Source organism: Ursus arctos, unplaced genomic scaffold (assembly GCF_023065955.2).
Source record: "Ursus arctos isolate Adak ecotype North America unplaced genomic scaffold, UrsArc2.0 scaffold_7, whole genome shotgun sequence".
Classification (NCBI taxonomy): Eukaryota; Metazoa; Chordata; class Mammalia; order Carnivora; family Ursidae; genus Ursus; species Ursus arctos.
The window spans coordinates 30,409,573-30,427,800 of record NW_026623089.1 but is presented as its reverse complement, the minus strand read 5'-3'; the positions used below and the strand labels follow the sequence as shown (position 1 = coordinate 30,427,800).

Below are 18,228 nucleotides of genomic sequence, written 5' to 3'. Positions count from 1 at the left end.
AATATAATTAATTACTTTACCCCTTCCTAACTATTATCATTCACCTTGGCTTACAAAAAACAAAAACAAAAAAACAAACCAAAAAAAAAAAAAAAACTTCTTCAATTTTGAAGCAATTATCAAAAATATTCCTAACTAAAAAGTATCAAAGATTTAGTAAAAGTGTATATGCAATGTCTTTGAAAAATCTGGATTATAAAACAAAATCACCCGGAATTTTTGTGAAACCATTTGATAACTCCCACATAACTGAAAGAAAACCAAAACAAGATTAAAATTCAGAAAGAGTCCAGTTACAGTTTTGCCACCATCTGAATGACCTTGACCAAGTTACACAGCCTCCCTGAAAAGCAGTAACCACCCTGCACCCTGCTAAGTGTGTATATGAGTGTACGCACACACGTCTGCACAAGTGTACATTAAAACTAATGTCTACTCCAGGCCCACAATTCTGTTTCTAGTAAAAAGGTAACAACAGGAAAAATTTGGAAACTGTGGGTTACCTCTGTAAAGCACTGGTATATATGTGTGTTTTAGTTTTAATGTAGTTAAAAAATCCAAAATATTTCGAAGTCTATGATTACAGGTAAGATATGAAATAGGATTTTAAAGTCTGTAGTAACATATATTATCAATATAAATATTTAATGAGATTCTAAAAATAAGTACACTGCTACTGAAAAAAGAAAATGTGTTCTGGACAAGCTTCACTACCTACCACAACCAATGCACCCACCTACCAATCACCTTAAAACACCCTCATTTCTTTATTTTCCTTCTACAATATAGTCACCAGTTCCTCCCAACTCAGATAAAAAGTATAGTATTCTCTTGTCAGACTTTCACTTTACTGGCTCACAGAATCAAGAAAAAATTTTCTTCACCTAACTTTCTAGGACTGGGCAGGGACTGGCTGCATATACCAAACCTCTCCTTACTAAGCGGTACTGTGGAGAGATAGCAGGCCTCATCATAGAATGTTTATATTTTTCCAGTCTCAAAGTAAGATGCAAGTAACTTACCATTGTCCCAAAAGGAATGGCTCTTGAAGCATGGTAATAAATGGCTATAAAATTGATGAAGAAGGCAGTGCCACACACCATAGCTGGGATAAGAAATGCCCCAATAAACATCTGCTTTATCCATCTCCTTCCTGAAAGAGAGAGGAAACTATGAAAATCAGAGTGGGGGGGGCATATATTAATGTTCATAAGGTACCAAACTGTTATTTAGCATCAAATTATTAATTTAAAATTCTAATGTAAAGATCTTAAGATTTGACATTCTAATAATTGTTTCAGGACAACAGCTAATAAAGACCAGTCCAGCTATTCAAGTATATCTAATGAAAACACAGCTTTTGAAGTGGGTGTACTGGAAAAGAGCAATGGACTATATAGTAAAATATTCCAGTGTTCTGTCCTGACCCTGCCACTGAACTGCTGTGAACCTTGGTAAGTCACTCAATCTTGTCGGGCTACAAGTTGGCCTAGATAGGTGTTTTCAAACTAGTACTTGGGAGTCTGGGAGCTTCCTAGAGGTGCCCCTGAAGTCACTGGTGAAGAAAGAGCCCCAAGCCCTGCTTCAACCAGAACAAATCCATTTTCAACAGTTTTACATATTGGAGCTTCATGTAAGCTTTAAAAAAAACAAAAAAAAAAAGTTAAAAAACCCCTTGTGTAAGTGGTCCTTAAATTTACTTCTAGCTGTAGTTATGATTATAAACATATATTTAAATTTGTTTGTTTCAAAGGGAAAAACAACAGAGTGCATCTCACGAGCTCTCTCTCAACAATTACAACTACAGACCTGTAAGTTTCATTATTTCTTTTCTTTCTTTCTTTTTTAAAATTCGGGTCTTGAATTCACGACCCTGAGATCAAGACCTGAACTAAGACCAAGAGTCGGACACTTAACCAACTGAGCCACTCAGGCACCCCAGTTTCACTATTTCTTTGTATCCTCTTTGTACCTGCCAAAATTCTGTACAGTGAGCATCTGTGATTTAAATACTCAAAGGAAGGAAACTATGTCAATTTTAAACTATGTAATCAAAAATTCTAAATCATGTTCCTATTGATCAGGAGAGTAACACGGAGCTATCTTTCTAATACAGCAGAGTATAGAAGCAAGAGCACTGTCGAGGAAACATCTGCCTACTGCTCAGAAACAAAACACAAAAACACTGGATCACTATTAAAATTCAACCCGACAACCAAAAGCAATAGGGACCTAAACAGGAAGTACGATAAGGAAAACAAGCAATACCCTAACTTCTGTTTTGTCCTATATAAAGCTCTTTTAAACATCTATCTCATATTATTACTACCCCAAATCTTGACATTCCTCCAGAAAAACTCCTTAATTCTGAACTTTCACCTCTATTTTATTTCTTTCTCAGGTAAGTTCAAAGAGCTCCTCCTTTCCACACTAAGACTCAGCATTCATCATTTGAAAACACAAAAAGGGTGGCAATTAAAGTATTATTTTTCCTACTTAATTCTAACTCTTTCCTAGCACTCTCTTTTCCTACACTTTTCATTATCTTCTCAGATTCAGATATGTATTCATAAATTCCATATTCAATTCTATTGCTCCTCTTCCCTCCAAAATCAAAAAGAATCACACATTCCACTGGGTACAATCAGTAGCCCAGACATCTGCATTGTGCTTCCTGCTGCTCTCACCACACTCTTGGAGACTGTGGTCAAGTTCCAGGCCACCCCTAGCTTCAAACTGGGTCTGGAGGATTATCCAGTACGCTGAGGACAATGTGCAGACCTTGAGCTTTATTGTTGTTCAAGTCCTGAGATAACTCTGAAAAATTCTTGATTTTCTGAGCTGACCTCTTACATTAACCTGGTTTTTAGGGATCGCTCAGACAAAATGTCAGGACATGATTACACCTTCTCAAGGCACTGTCAATCAGAAAACAACCTTTCGGGGCACCTGGGTGGCTAAATAGTTAGGCGTCCAACTCTTTATTTCAGCTCAGATGATGAGCTCAGAGGCAGAGCCCTGTGGTGGGCTCCACACTGGGTGTGGAGCCTGCTTAAGATTCTCTCTCTCCTTCTCCCTCTGCCCTTCCCCCCCAAAACCCCCACCCCTGTGCATGCTCTCTAAAAAAAAAGAGTTAAGTATAGTAAAGTTTGGCTGGGTAGTCCTAACTTGTAATCAAATTAAAAGCAAATTTATGTCCAAGTATGAGTAAATTTCCTGTTTTAAATAATTTGTTTCTGCTGTGAAGACTTTTCTGAAGGTCCAGCCTAACTAGTTTCCAGGTCAAATTCAAAGCAAAAGTTAACTTAGGCATCCTTATTTCCAAAGGATGGTAGCCCTGTATAAGACTTGTTTCCCATATCTGAAGGTAAAATATAGACACTGAAATGATAACTAAAATAATTAGGACTCCATAATGATACTCCCTCAGGCAAAGAATTATTTATACTGAAGATACAGACCACATTAAGTCTAGTAGAACCAATTTAAAAAAGCAATGGTAAACCAGGATATCCTGGGGAAATTTTAAATGATCCTGTGTAGTAACCTGTAAGTCTAGTTGACTAAAAGCCAGGATTCCTTAACGCTGACATTGCTTCAGATGAGCTGGGAAAAATTCCATGAGAAAGTCTCTATCCTTAGGAATATAATTTTAAGGTCTTTCAACAACCCTTCATTCATAAACTGAAATACGCAAATCTACTACTTTCAGTACTTTCTGACCCTAGTTACAGGGAAAACAAAAAAACCTGAAGACCCTTGAGTGCCATCAAAGAAAGAAACACCAAAGAGCAGTGTCATCTATGTATTATCCCCCATCATTCATCGATCACAACAGAAAAAAAGCAAGGGGCTATTTAAGATGAAGTGCTCTTAGCAAGACTGTGACACCGAATAACAGAAATCTTTGTGCAGGGTCCTTTGATAAACATTTAAGAGTCAATAGAAATAGATAGCACTCCTTCCTATTCTCCTTCCAGTCCAGACACTCTATCCATAAGCCATAAACATGCCTTGATATCCAGCTGTAACACTATATACTCTGTGTGGAGGCCTCCCAGGGAGCACATCTAGGGAGTAAGGTACCTCAAAGCAAAATAATATCAATAACTTAAATATACCCTTTCCTACATGTGCCTCAGGGCTAACTTCACAGTGGACAATGGAGATGATCTATTAATTATTCATAATTTTCAGAAATAAAATGCAAGGATTCCATAAAAGCAATTTAGACCAGGTTTGGTGGAGACTATGTGAAACAGGATAACGAAGTATTTTACAATGGCTGTACCATCCATTTTAAATTCCAAATACCTCATAGTAAAATACTGTAATTAAAAATACGAAGTGATAACTTGGAAGTTACCTCCTTGTCTGGCATACAGACTTCCTCCAAAATAACCATTCACTGGAGATGTAGCAGCATAGACAAATATGGCTGTACTGAGCATTGATCCCCTCCTAAAAAGGCGAAACAACATATGTGATAAGTTAAAGCCAACAATTTAAAGAAAATATCATAGAGTCTATCACATTAACATTAGTTTAATTTCAAAGATAAATTTAACAACACAAAAAATATCATCCTGGACTATAAAGGATCTCAAAAGGTTGCCTGGTGAATGAATTTCTAGTTAAAATTGCACAGGCTGATACTAATTTTTTTAATCTGCAGTTAAATTTCATAATACAGTCTAAACAAATATTTCACATTTCTTTGGCAAAAATATTAGATGCTGGCACTAAAATTGTTTTGCAACCCTGTAAACCAATCACATCATATGGATAAGGATATTCATCTGTTAAGAAAAATAATTAGAATATTCCTCTTTATAATCTAATTGCTTAAGATTTTTGCCCACTGATAGAAATAAAAAATAAAGTAGAAATAATACAATCTATATTAGTGATACTACTTTAAATGGTATGACACTGAGACTTTTCCTATTTCGTTTTCCTTATACTATTAAAAATTATTTTATTTTATTTTTTAAAGATTTTATTTATTTATTTGACAGAGAGAGAGACAGCCAGTGAGAGAGGGAACACAAGCAGGGGGAGTGGGAGAGGAAGAAGCAGGCTCCCAGCGGAGGAGCCCAATGTGGGGCTCGATCCCAGGACCCCAGGATCACGCCCTGAGCTGAAGGTAGACGCTTAATGACTGAGCCACCCAGGCGCCCCTTAAAAATTATTTTTAAAAAATCCATTAGGTCCACAAACCAACATCAACCCAGATAAACAATTTCTTTTACTTTCTTTTCCTTCCTTCCTTCCTTCCTTCCTTCCTTCCTTCCTTCCTTCCTTCCTTCCTTCCTTCCTTCCTTCCTTTAGAGAGGGAGAGAGAAGGAAGGAAAGGAGCAGAGGGAGAGAAAGCATCTTAAGCAGGCTCCACACCAGGGCAGAGCCCGACGTGGGGCTCAATATCATGACTCTGAGATCATAATCTGAGCAGAAATCAAGAGTCAGACACTTAACTGAACCACCCAGGTGCCCCTCAGATCAACAATTTCTAACCTCTTCTTCTACTAATGATATCTACAGAATTCAGACCAACTCTTCTGTTGAATAAAACTGAACAAAATATTTTAAATACCTAATTGCAAAGAGAACTATTAAGATGATAAATGACAGTATCATTTGCCATAATATAGAAATGTATTTAAACCACTAACAATAAAGACTATTTTTGAACCTTACCGTAACTAGGAAGGTACAGTCAAGTCTGTAGATAAAACTTATAACCTCAGTTTGAGCTAAAGGATATTCTTCTAAAGAAAATTTACAAGACCCTCACACTAATGTGTGTACTGGGAAGATATACAATTTTCATAAAATAACCACCTTCTGGGTAATAATTATTATATTTCACTGTACACCTATGTATTTAGAATACAAAGATATCATATAGTCTTGAAATATGTAGCACTTCTCTGCCCAAACACCTATCCTCAACTTCTTAAAGTGGATACATAATAGTTAAAACATTATAGTATTTAATTCCCATTAATATATAGCTAAATATAAATGTGGTAGTAATATAAGAATATGTCATTCCGATGTTTCAAAGATCATGAGTCTCAGGGCACTTAGCTCAGTCAGTAGAACAGGTGACTCTGGATCTGAGGGTCATGAGTTTGAACCCCATGTTGGGTGCAGAGCTTACTTAAAAAAAAAAAAAATTACAAGACTGTGGATCTCAAAGTTTTTAAAATCAAAATTTGTTTTTTCAACAACTCAAGCACTCCAAAAACTGTTTCCTTTCAGATTATCATTAAAAAATCTGACTCATTCTCTGTAACTGGGTGTGTGAAGCCTGACACTGGCCTAGCCATGCTGAAAACTGAAAGGCTGCTTTAGTCTAAGACCAGTCTATTACCAGTCAGAAGCTTTTAATATTAGCAGAGAGGGTTCAAAAGGAATGCTCATGTGACTGAGAGTCCAAAATGCCTACCTGGGATTTAAGCTTGCAATCCCCAGAGACACTGCATTAAATGAAGTGTGAGTATCACCGTTTTAAAAATCAGACATACCCTTCATCTCTTCGTTCATAAATATTCTATGGGCATTTTCCACCCAAAATACACCATCTTCATCTACACTGAAAAATCTGCTGACATAGGGAACCGCCTACTTGTTCATCTCTCCAAGATTCGAGGCGGGAAACATCTAAGGAGCTGCTTACACTTGCCAGCTCATCACTGTCCACCCAAAGCTATAGCGCAGCAGTATTTTTCCAGACTTACCCACAGCTTCTCCCACACTATACGTTCTCAGGAGTTAATAACACACTCACAGGCATCCACACTGATACTGATCCTCTATTTATCTAATTATTTTTTCTTCTCTGATTGCTATGGTCATCACCAACACAAAATAATGTTCACACATTACATTATCTGCCTTTTATGTTTTAGAATCATTCTGACTCTGGAGTGTCTTAGAAATGTCATGTGCAAGGTTTTTCATTTTCTCACTACTTTGTATTTTTATTACCTGTATTTTCATTTCCATAGCAGAGCAAATTAAGAGACGACTCGTGGAGTGAGGATGCCTAGGTTCAAACCCCAGCTTACTAACACCCCTACAAACAGTTGTACGATCTCAGTCAAATTACTTAACCTCTCTGAACTTTACTTTTCTCGTGTGGAGAAGGGAGAAAATAAGAAATAGCCCCTCAACAGGATGGGCATGAAAATTAAAACAGCTAAAGTGTACGAAGCACCTAATGGAACCTCAACAACATTAGTCACTTTGATATCAAAATAATACTCATAGCTTTAATACTAATGACATAATTAAGTATGTTCACCTCACATAAGCACAACACAGAAAAACCATTAATAATGACAGGCTAAACAGTGCATGACTTGCCTGCTAATACCATTTATTAGAAAGTTTCTTATCTCTGAAGTTGAAGGTCTATAAGCAAAAGAGCTTCTGCATTAAAAAATGAATTGCCAAAACTGTAACCCTGACATCTAAGAAGGTACAAGGCAGAAACTTGAATTCTAGGAGAGGTTGCCCACTAGTAACTCCGAAGACTGTGACAGGGCAGTCAATGTCAATTCAGGAGTGACAAATCTGATCCAGTATTTACAGTAAAGCATGCCTTTGTGGCAGATTTGAAATGTCTTTCTTGTACTTGGGATTTAGTTCCTCTGAAATATACTGTATCCTAAAAAATGAACTACCCACCAGAACACTGAAGTTTAGGTTTTGGACAATTATTTTAAAGCTTAAAAAAGTAAACAAATTGCAATGGTTACATTAAAGAAATATAGCAGAAACTACAGAGAAACAGCCTTACTGATTAATACATTCACTTCAGCTTATAAGCACTGAATACCTTCTACATGTTTAAGTAGGTATTTTGAGAATTCAAAGATAAATTAAGATGGAGTCCTTGCTCTCAAGGAGCTTCTGGTCTAGAGGAAGAAACAGTAATTTATTATCGTTAAATATTTAACATAAAAATCAAGAGCCATTCTTTCAGCAACAATTTACTGTTTGTCCACCAAATGCCAGGCATATATAAGAAAGACTGCATTAAGAACTGAAATAGAGGAGGTGTAACTGGAAACAAGTGTCATTCTGACAGAGAACTTCACGGGGCAGTGTCTGAAGTGCCTGAATTATAACCCCTGCCACCCAGGCTCAGAATGTGTCTGCTTCTATGGACTATGAGAAACAAACTGAGGGCCTCAGAGGGGAGGGGGGTGGGGGAATGGGATAGACCGGTGATGGGTAGTAAGGAGGGCACGTATTGCATGGTGCACTGGGTGTTATACGCAACTGATGAATCATCGAGCTTTACATCGGAAACCGGGGATGTACTGTATGGTGACTAACATAATATAATAAAAAATCATTAATTAAAAAAAAAAAAAAAAGAATGTGTCTGCTTCATGGAGGTTGTAGCTCTTTGAGCACAGGTTAGAGGACCACTCAATAGGGACGGGAGATCTTTGTGAATGTACAACTTTTTCTAATAATCCAAAAACTTTTCTTGCAACCAATTTGTTCCCAAAGAAAAAAATGTACCAGAAATCATGTAAAGGTAAGATAAGTCATCCAATTATTTTTCTATGTGCCTTGTCTACCACTCTTTTTACTATTATTACTTAACAGTTAAATATTAAAATTAATAAATGTAATAAATATTAAATATTTCTTAAATATTATTATTTCTCTTCTGCTCTGTAGAGTCTCCCGGTTTGGAAGATAAATATGAAGTACTAATTCAATAACTGTGAAATCCTTGTGCTTCTTATAGAAACGTAATTGCATCTTCAGCTTTCAAAAAAATGACTATTCATTTTGTCAAACAGTACTGGCTTATAAGTAACTCTGCTCATACCTCTAATGGAACATAACCTTTTTAACCAACCAAAATGTTGAGTAAGGCTAGTAAGTTTTAGCATGTAACAGAAAAATATATGTCTAGCTGAAGATTACTGTCCATTATTTAATTTATCTGCAATAATAACATTTATGCTATTTAAATTCTAAGATAATTGGGATAAGCAAATATTTAATTATGATTGACATAAAATGTTTAAGAACAAGAAAAAACAAAGTTAAATACATGTACTTACTCTGTATATAAATCTTCTATCATTGCAACAATAATAACAATAAGAGACACAGCAAATATCTGACATCCAGAACCAATGAGAGAAGAAAATATCAGTGGGTGACTTGATGGTCTAAATACATCTCCATGCACCTGCTTCCATCCATACTCATCTCCTAGGTCTCTATCCTACACACATATATATGTAGAGAGAAGAGAAAATCATTCAGAATGAAATTAAAATACATAAAGTAAGTGAAAAATTACAATTCCAGTTGAAAGTTCCATCCCTCCAAACTTGTAGCTATTTAAAGTGTTTCAAAATACCTAGAAAAGACATTTCAAATTTAAAATAATCACTGCCTTAAATAATTTATAATGTCAAAGTATTATAGCATTCACTGAGGCTCAGGAAGGTGGCTCCCAGTTGTGCTCAGAGAATACCAAAGAATGGAAAAAAGAAAAGGTCTAGGAGCAAAAAGAAATGGTCAAAATGAGTAGTGAAGAGAAGGGCCATATGCACCCCAATGTTCATAGCAGCAATGTCCACAATAGCTAAATCGTGGAAGGAGCCGAGATGCCCTTCAACAGATGACTGGATTAAGAAGTTGTGGTCCAGGGGCACTTGGGTGGCACAGCGGTTAAGCGTCTGCCTTCGGCTCAGGGCGTGATCCCGGCGTTATGGGATCGAGCCCCGCATCAGGCTCCTCTGCTATGAGCCTGCTTCTTCCTCTCCCACTCCCCCTGCTTGTGTTCCCTCTCTCACTGGCTGTCTCTATCTCTGTCGAATAAATAAATAAAATCTTTATAAAAAAACAAAAAAGAAGTTGTGGTCCATATATACAATGGAATATTACTCAGCTATCAGAAAGAACGAGTTCTCAACATTTGCTACAACATGGACGGCACTGGAGGAGATAATGCTAAGTGAAATAAGTCAAGCAGAGAAAGACAACTATCATATGATTTCTCTCATCTATGGAACATAAGAACTAGGATGATTGGTAGGGGAAGAAAGGGATAAAGAAAGGGGGGGTAATCAGAAGGGGGAAAGAAACATGAGAGACTATGGACTATGAGAAACAAACTGAGGGCCTCAGAGGGGAGGGGGGTGGGGGAATGGGATAGACTGGTGATGGGTAGTAAGGAGGGCACGTATTGCATGGCGCACTGGGTGTTATACACAACTAATGAATCATCGAGCCTTACATCGGAAACCGGGGATGTACTGTATGGTGACTAACATAATGTAATAAAAAATCATTTAAAAAAATAAATAAATAAATAAATAAAAGAAATGGTCAAAATGAGAGAAGAGCACACTGGCTCTCTGAACATTCCTATTCTTGCCATTTACATCACACCTGTGGCTCAAATACAAGGGGCCAGATGGAGAACAAAAGAGAAAAAGAAGATTGAAGCCAGTAGTAGATGCCCTAAAAATGCAGAAAAGTCCTTTATACCCTGGAATCTAAGAAAATACATGAGGAAAATATCAGTTATATATTATCTATTAAATATTATTTAACTGTCTATAGCACTTTTTAAAAAGTATTCAATTTTTCCTTTTCAACCTGAATAAGCAAGTATCTAAAGCAGTAGTTCTTAAGAAATATCAGTCCCTTAAGATAATCTGGCTTTTTAGGGGCTGGGGGTGATCCTGGTCAGACGTGTTTGAGAAGCACCAAATATTTTATCTACCCTGTGATACTTCACAATGCACATTTGCATATTAAAATATTAATGTTGAACTCCTTTCCAAACTTACTTAATGACAGAGCATATCTACATAGAACAGCCATTAATATTCTACAGAACACACTTTTGCTCATTTACCACATTGTGTATAATACAGTAAAAGAATTTAGAAAACAAAGCTCCCCTCTGACCTATTAAACCAAATGTAAATTAATCCTTTCACCCACTCCCCGAATTTTCTGCAGTATTTAAGTATTAGAAAGATGTCAGTACAGGTCTACAACTTCTTTGCTGCAATTCTGAAATCTAAAGCTCTGAAAACCGAAAGTTTGTTTCAGAAGTCTGACACATTCTTATTTGGTGGCAAAACTTGAGAGTGAAGAAGAGGTTATTTGTACTGTTTATCTCACTTACGGTGAACATTCATATGTTTTGCTGAAAAAAACATAAATATATTTGATTATGGGGCAGGTAATCAGAGCATGTAAAAACATTAATATATTTGATTAGAGACCCTCAGGGAGTTCACACTTCTCTAAAACCTGAAAATTCTGAATTCCGAAACTCATGGAACCTACATTCCAACATTCAAAGTACCACTGAGTTAAACCATTTTTATAAATACAATGTAAAATGTTCACTTACCATATCATCCATTTCTTCTTCTTTACTGTACCGGGCATAATCTTTTCTTAGAGTTCTCATTAAAATCATTGAAACTAAGCCCACCAAGAAGATAACCATCATGAAAGAGTTGAAAATTGAAAACCAATGAATCTAAAATAACAGAAAATAAGATATCACTGACATGAAGTCTCAGTCACAAAATTCATAGGTTTCGTGATGACAGTAGCATGTCAGTGCAAAAAAAATTTTTTTTTAAACTTTTACATAAAAATCAAAACTTAAGACACACTGTGGTGAGTATTCACAATGCAAAGAGACTGGCTTTCTTTACAGTAAACTTCAGATGCATTAAAAACATGATCTCGTATACACATATTTTCACAATCAATTTTATTGTACAAATAAAGTACAACTGGACCACATGACATATGCTATTTAGCATCACACAGAAAGAACACGGGATCTGGAGTCAAACAGGCCTGGGTTTTAACCCAGACTCTGCCAATTTCTAGCTACGTGACCCCAACTTTCCTATATCAAAAAGGAAGAAAATAATATTATCCTCATTTATATGGCTCAATAACATGTATAAAAAGTATGATACCATGTCTGGCACAGGCAGCACATACTCAATAAATGTTACTTTCCTTCCCTCGAACTGAGCAACAACCTGGAAACCTCCTCAAAATTCCAAAGACTGAACCATCATAGTTGACTGCCATGGATCTGGGCCACCCTCCGGAATGAGAGACTTCCCTTGCTCCAGTTCATCTTCTTCACCCTGTCACCATCCTTATCCGCTCCCTTCTACCTGAGCTCTCCATGGTACAGAGAACAATGAGATACCTCATTGTGTCCCAATGTTCCCAAGACTCTTGACTTTGATTTCACTCACACATATGCCCCAGAATTATGTCCAGATTCTGGTTCATAATCACAAGGTACACTGTATCTCTGAGTGCATCTCAGAATTCAGTGCATCTGACCTCAAATTCCTTTATATTTTAATTCCCAAAAGTTCCTCAAGGATAGTACCAAAATTTCTCTTCACTCACCAAGGCCCCAATTTCATTTAGTTTTCTGCATTTTCCTCCTAGCCTTTCATTCCTTCTGTCAATCTCCTAGAAGTTGTTTCCCTCTTAAATCAATCTTTCTACTAGGCTCTATATCTCTTTCATTCCTTGAGGTGCTTTCCCCTCTCTCATTTTGCACCCCTAAATTTGCACCTTTCTCTAGCATTAGCAATTGCCAAAGGTCCCCACCTACAATGGTATCCACACCCTGGGGTGGTTATATGGCTCAAACAAGATAATAAACGTAAAGTGTATGGCTTAGTGCCTAGGCTCATAGGAAAACACTAAAAAAATTAACAAGTTGTTATTTCTATTATTATCTTTCAAACTGTTTGCATGATCTTTTGTCCCCTCATTTTTCCTATCTTCTATCTCCCTCTTTTTTTTTTTTTTTTTAAAGATTTTTATTTATTTATTTGTCAGAAAGGGGCAGCAAGAGAGGGAACACAAGCAGGGGGAGTTGAAGAGGGAGAAACAGGCTTCCTGCCGAGCAGGGAGCCCAATGCGGGCTCGATCCCAGGACCCTGGGATCGTGACCTGAGCCGAAGGCAGACGCTTAACAGCTGAGCCACCCAGGCACCCCGTATCTCCCTTCTTTCAATGCCAATACTTTCCAAATGAGGAAACAACACTTTCTGCTTCTTCCCCCACTTACTCCTAAAAACGACACAATCTCACTTTGCCCCATAAAATTTCTCTCAAAGGCCTGCAATGAACTTTTAAACTGATTCAGCAGTCAATTATCTGTCCACTGTCCTTGCTCTCCCGTCACATCTCATCTCTGCTGCCACTACACCATCCTCCCTGACGGGCCTGCTGCTTCTCCTCCTCCATCTTCGGTGCCTGCTCCTCCCACCCTGGTGAACTTTTCCAGAAGCGCCAGGCTTGCTCTACTATGACTTCTTCAGGCTCTCAGAACTTCAAACTAGTGTCGCGGTGATGATGGTAACACCCCCGCCCCCAACAGATAAGGCTACCTTATCTAGCCAACCTTTCTTTCCATTATGTCCTATCTTCCAGCTGGGCCTATCCTCCTTCGATGACCCACAAATACAGCACACTCATTTCCACCTGTCTCCTTCTCATTTCTTCTCACATGGGATCTACTTCTATCCACCTCTGTAAATTCTATCTACTGTTTAAAGCCCAATTAGAAAACCCTCTCCTCCATAAAACCTCTGATCTACATATCCCGTTATTCATAGATGTACTGCTCTACACGTCTACAGGTACATACATAGAGTATTTAATATGAAGGGCGTACTGTCTTGTACAATTAGGCCAGATTTTAACTTTGGCTAATATGCTAAGTATGTGCACTGGGGTGAACGGCAGCCCTAGCTGTTACCCACCCTAAGGCTTCAGATAAGGGACAAACTCTGTGACTCTCCCTGAAAAACAGGAGATAGCCAATTGCCTCTGTCTCTTTATAAAATCATTTTTTCCTACATTTAATAATTTATTTATTGAATATCTACTGAAATTATAAAAGAAATAAAGAATGCATTATAATTTGAAATATTTGCAAAAAAGGGTTATATGAGATTTAAGTTTATCATTAAAGTATCATTCAAGACTTATAAAAGCAGTCTATAATTATACTTTTCCAAAGATTTGATTGTTCTCGTCCTAAGAAATTAATGACCCAAAAAAGGATGAGAGAAAAAATTAGCTTCTTTCAATTTATCAAATTTTTTAAGAGAAAAGAAGTTGTATGTAGTTACTATTTAGTAATGAGAAAGATGCTAATGATGTACTGTATGGTGACTAGCATACAATAATAAATAAGATAGATAGATAGATAGATAGATAAAAATTAAAAAGAAGAAAAATGCACCTGAAATGCAAACTTTCAACAAAGCTCCCTGCTATTTTCTAATCTAAGATAGAAACTTTAAACCAATACCCATTATAACGTACTGCCATTAACCAGACATTTTGTAATATCCTTTTATTCCAAAAATTACAAAATGCTGTTATGATTTTGGAAGTATTATAGCACGGGAAATATTTCTTAAAAAGAATAAACCAGATGTCACAAAGGGGTTACTAATCCTATGAACTGCTGGCTCCAGCCCCCCTAAGTGTTGCTAACCCAAAAGCAGCACCCCAGGTTCAGCACAAATCTTAGAACACTGGAGAGAGATATATACCCGAGTGGTGCCACGTGCTATGTGTCAAACACTGAACTCAGTGCTCTCTATACACTATCAAATGGAGCATCACAACACTGCACAGTATCACAATCCTTGCTTCACTATGAAGGAGGCGGAAGCTGGGGAACTGAGCAGTGTGGCCACGGTTATGGTGGGTGGCAGAGACTGAGTGTGTATCCAGCTCGAGCTCCTCAGCCTGAGTTTGGAGTATTAGAAACAATCCCTACTGTTAGCCAGTAGACCCTGCCGCTCCCACCTATTTAAGGAACAGGCTGCAGTAATCTCCCCCCCTTCCTGCACTGTCAGTTTTGCACTCGCTGGTGAACCCTTCCACGTATAAACAAGTTTTTTATATCTAAAATAAAATCTCCCGACTCCATTCTTCCTACTGACTATCACACTGTTTCTGTCCTCCCTTTAGCTGCCAAACTTGCAGCCTCCAATTCCTCTCCTCTGAGCTCTTATACCAGCTCTGTTCAGATTATGCCCCATCGCTACCCCCAAATTGCTTTGTCAAGCTTACCGATGACTCCAAATGAATCCGACAGTCACTTTCACCTCACCTGACCCAGCAGCAACAGAACTAATCTCTGTCTCCTCCAAGATACTCTTTCTTCATTTGGCTTCCAGAACACCACACAAGCTTTCCCCCCTACCTTCCTGGGATCTCCTCAGAGCCTAAGCTGGTCTACCCTACTCTCCCTAATCTTGTCTTACTGCCCCTAGGACTCAGTCCTTGGTCCTCTTCTAGTTCTACATACTCTGCCTTGGTAATTGCATCCAATCTCATGGCTTTAAATACCATCTATACGCCAGTGGCTACAAAATCTGTATCTCTAGCCCAGACCTCTCTCCTGAACCCCAGACTGATATATTCGACTAGGTGCTAAGTATCTCCATTTGGATGTCTTAAGACACTTCAAAACCAACATATCCCACGCTGTACTCTGAGCTTCCCCTCCATGCCTCCTCCAAATACAGACTTTTTGTCTCAGTAATGGCAGCTCCATCTAATAGTTGCTCAGGTCAAAAACTCTGTGAGTTCTTGTCAACCTTTCTTTATCTTGCTACCCATCAGGAAACCCTGTTGGCTCTCCCCTTCACAATATGCCCACAATCTGATACCTTCTCACCAACTATGCCACTACACCTTGCTCTGAGCCACTTCCCCTCTCACTGCACTGCTGCAATACCCTCTCATCTCCCTGCTTCTCCCCTCCCGCCACACGGCCTCTTTTCAACATAATAACCTGAATGATCCTTTTAAAACAGAAGTCAGATTTGTCATTACCCTGTGGAAAACACACCGTGCCCCTCTTTGCATTCAAAGGCCCCACAGCAGCCATGGATCACCTGGCTCCCGCTACTCTCTGACCTCATCCACTACTCCTCCCCTCACCCTGCTCCAGCCACTCTGGCCTCCTTGCTATTCCTCAAGCACACCGAACACACCGAGCGCATTCCCACCGCACGTTTCCACCACCCAGGCTTTTCAAAGCTGTTGCCCCTGCCTGGAGTACTCTTCCCTGGCCCCCCATATCCATATTCCTTATTTCCATCAACTCCTTCAAGATTTTACTCAACAGTGCATCTCAGAGGCTTACCCTGAGCACCATATTCAAACTACAGCCTCACCTGTGGCGCTCCTGCTGCACTGCTCTCTCCTGAAGGACATATCTTCAAGCACACTACACCCTTAACTTACTTTGTCTATTACAGGTCTCCCCTACTAGGAGGATAAGCTCCAAGAGAGCGCAGATCTTTGCTTTCATTCTCTAATGTAGTCCACTTACATAGCACTGTGCTTGACACATAGCAGGTGCTCAATTAATAACTGCTAGAAGGAGAAATATGGTACATTTCTCTACTAGTGAAAATGCCAAATGGCAGCCTTTCCCCCAAGTTATCAATACCCAATGGCATGAGAAATAGGGCAGGCTCAGGTATTCCAGTAGGAAATGTCAGTTGAGAGCCCTCATATTTTCTAATATTATCTAAACATTTTAGTTATTTGTGCCTATACCTCAACCACGTTCAAGACTGCATGAACACTACATCTGAAGAGAACACACTGGGGGTAGGGGAAGTGGAGGCTGGGGAGGAAATTTATTTATTTTTTTTTTTAAAGATTTTATTTATTCAATCGACAGAGAGAGAGACAGCCAGTGAGAGACGGAACACAAGCAGGGGGAGTGGGAGAGGAAGAAGCAGGCTCCCAGCGGAAGAGCCTGACATGAGGCTCGATCCCAGAACGCCAGGATCACGCCCTGAGCCGAAGGCAGACGCTTAACCACTGTGCCACCCAGGCGCCCCCGGGGAGGAAATTTAGGTCCAGGAGTAGCATGCTCGGACCTAGAGGAATATTAAGAAGTAGTGACAGGTTCTGATGAAGTCTGGCAGCAATGATACAAATATTAGACCATAAAAACTTAGAGTACCAATAAACTTCAGAATTCCAGTCTAAAAGATCAGATCAAAAGACAGAAGAGGCAAGTCAGGAAGAAAGTCATCCCCTTATGCCTGTTGTCCTTTCATCTCCATCCCTGAAGGAGGGAACCACTAAAATAAATCTATTTTTTCCTATAAAGAACCAAAGCTACCACCTGTACAAAACCAGCAACGATGCCAGTGGACTTATGGTCTGAGCTCCATCTTACATCGCTGGTGGGAAGTGGGGGCATTTCTTCCCAGTCTTGATGTTCCTTTTTATGTGGAAAGACTTCCACCAGCAAAAGTTTCTGGTCTCACTCCACTCTCATCCGTTCCTTCCTAGAGGATTCACACATTCTGCTTTGTTTCTCCACATTTTAAGTTTCTCAAGGGCAGGTGCTCATATACAGAAGTCCAGCACTGAGTGTGAGAAATCAGTCTAATTCTGAGGGGGGTTTTTTTGGTGGTTTTTTTTTTTTTAAGATTTTATTTATTTATTTCATTTTTTTTTAAAGATTTTATTTATTCATTCGACAGAGATAGAGACAGCCAGCGAGAGAGGGAACACAAGCAAGGGGAGTGGGAGAGGAAGAAGCAGGCTCATAGCGGAAGAGCCTGATGTAGGGCTCGATCCCATAATGCCAGGATCACGCCCTGAGCCGAAGGCAGACGCGTAACCGCTGTGCCACCCAGGCGCCCCTTAAAGATTTTATTTATTTGACAGAGAGAGAGACAGCCAGCGAGAGAGGGAACACAAGCAGGGGGAGTGGGAGAGGAAGAAGCAGGCTCACAGCGGAAGAGCCTGATGTGGGGCTCGATCCCACAACGCCGGGATCACGCCCTGAACCGAAGGCAGACGCTTAACCGCTGTGCCACCCAGGCGCCCCCAATTCTGAGTTTTAATATTAAGAAGGCCACCTGTCCACAGACATAAGTCACATTTTTCAGTATCAGCATCATTAATAATAAAAGTAAAATTCTGGCTTTTGGTTTGTTGTATCTTTCCTTGTGTTACTCAAAACTGGTTTAAAGCACAGGCATGATGAAGGGGGCTTTCAACTGCTCCCCTCAAACTCTCTATCACCCTAGGACTCTGAGCTCACAGGTGAAATCACCACAAGCCCAATGTTTCAACTCCACGGCCTTAGTGCAGTGCCCTGCAATATGGCAG

General features: G+C 39.0%; 1 protein-coding gene across 1 annotated transcript in view; it reads right to left on the bottom strand.

Annotated features, from left to right (window-relative positions):
• Positions 1-18,228, bottom strand: part of TM9SF3 (transmembrane 9 superfamily member 3) — a 70,652-nt gene that overhangs the window by 27,644 nt on the left and 24,780 nt on the right. The window contains exons 6-9 of the mRNA XM_026493768.4: positions 11,417-11,548; positions 9,096-9,262; positions 4,367-4,461; positions 1,023-1,153 (exon numbers count right to left, since the gene is read on the bottom strand). Coding sequence (XP_026349553.1) covers positions 1,023-1,153; positions 4,367-4,461; positions 9,096-9,262; positions 11,417-11,548 — 525 coding nt within the window. The remainder of the gene's footprint in view (positions 1-1,022; positions 1,154-4,366; positions 4,462-9,095; positions 9,263-11,416; positions 11,549-18,228) is intronic.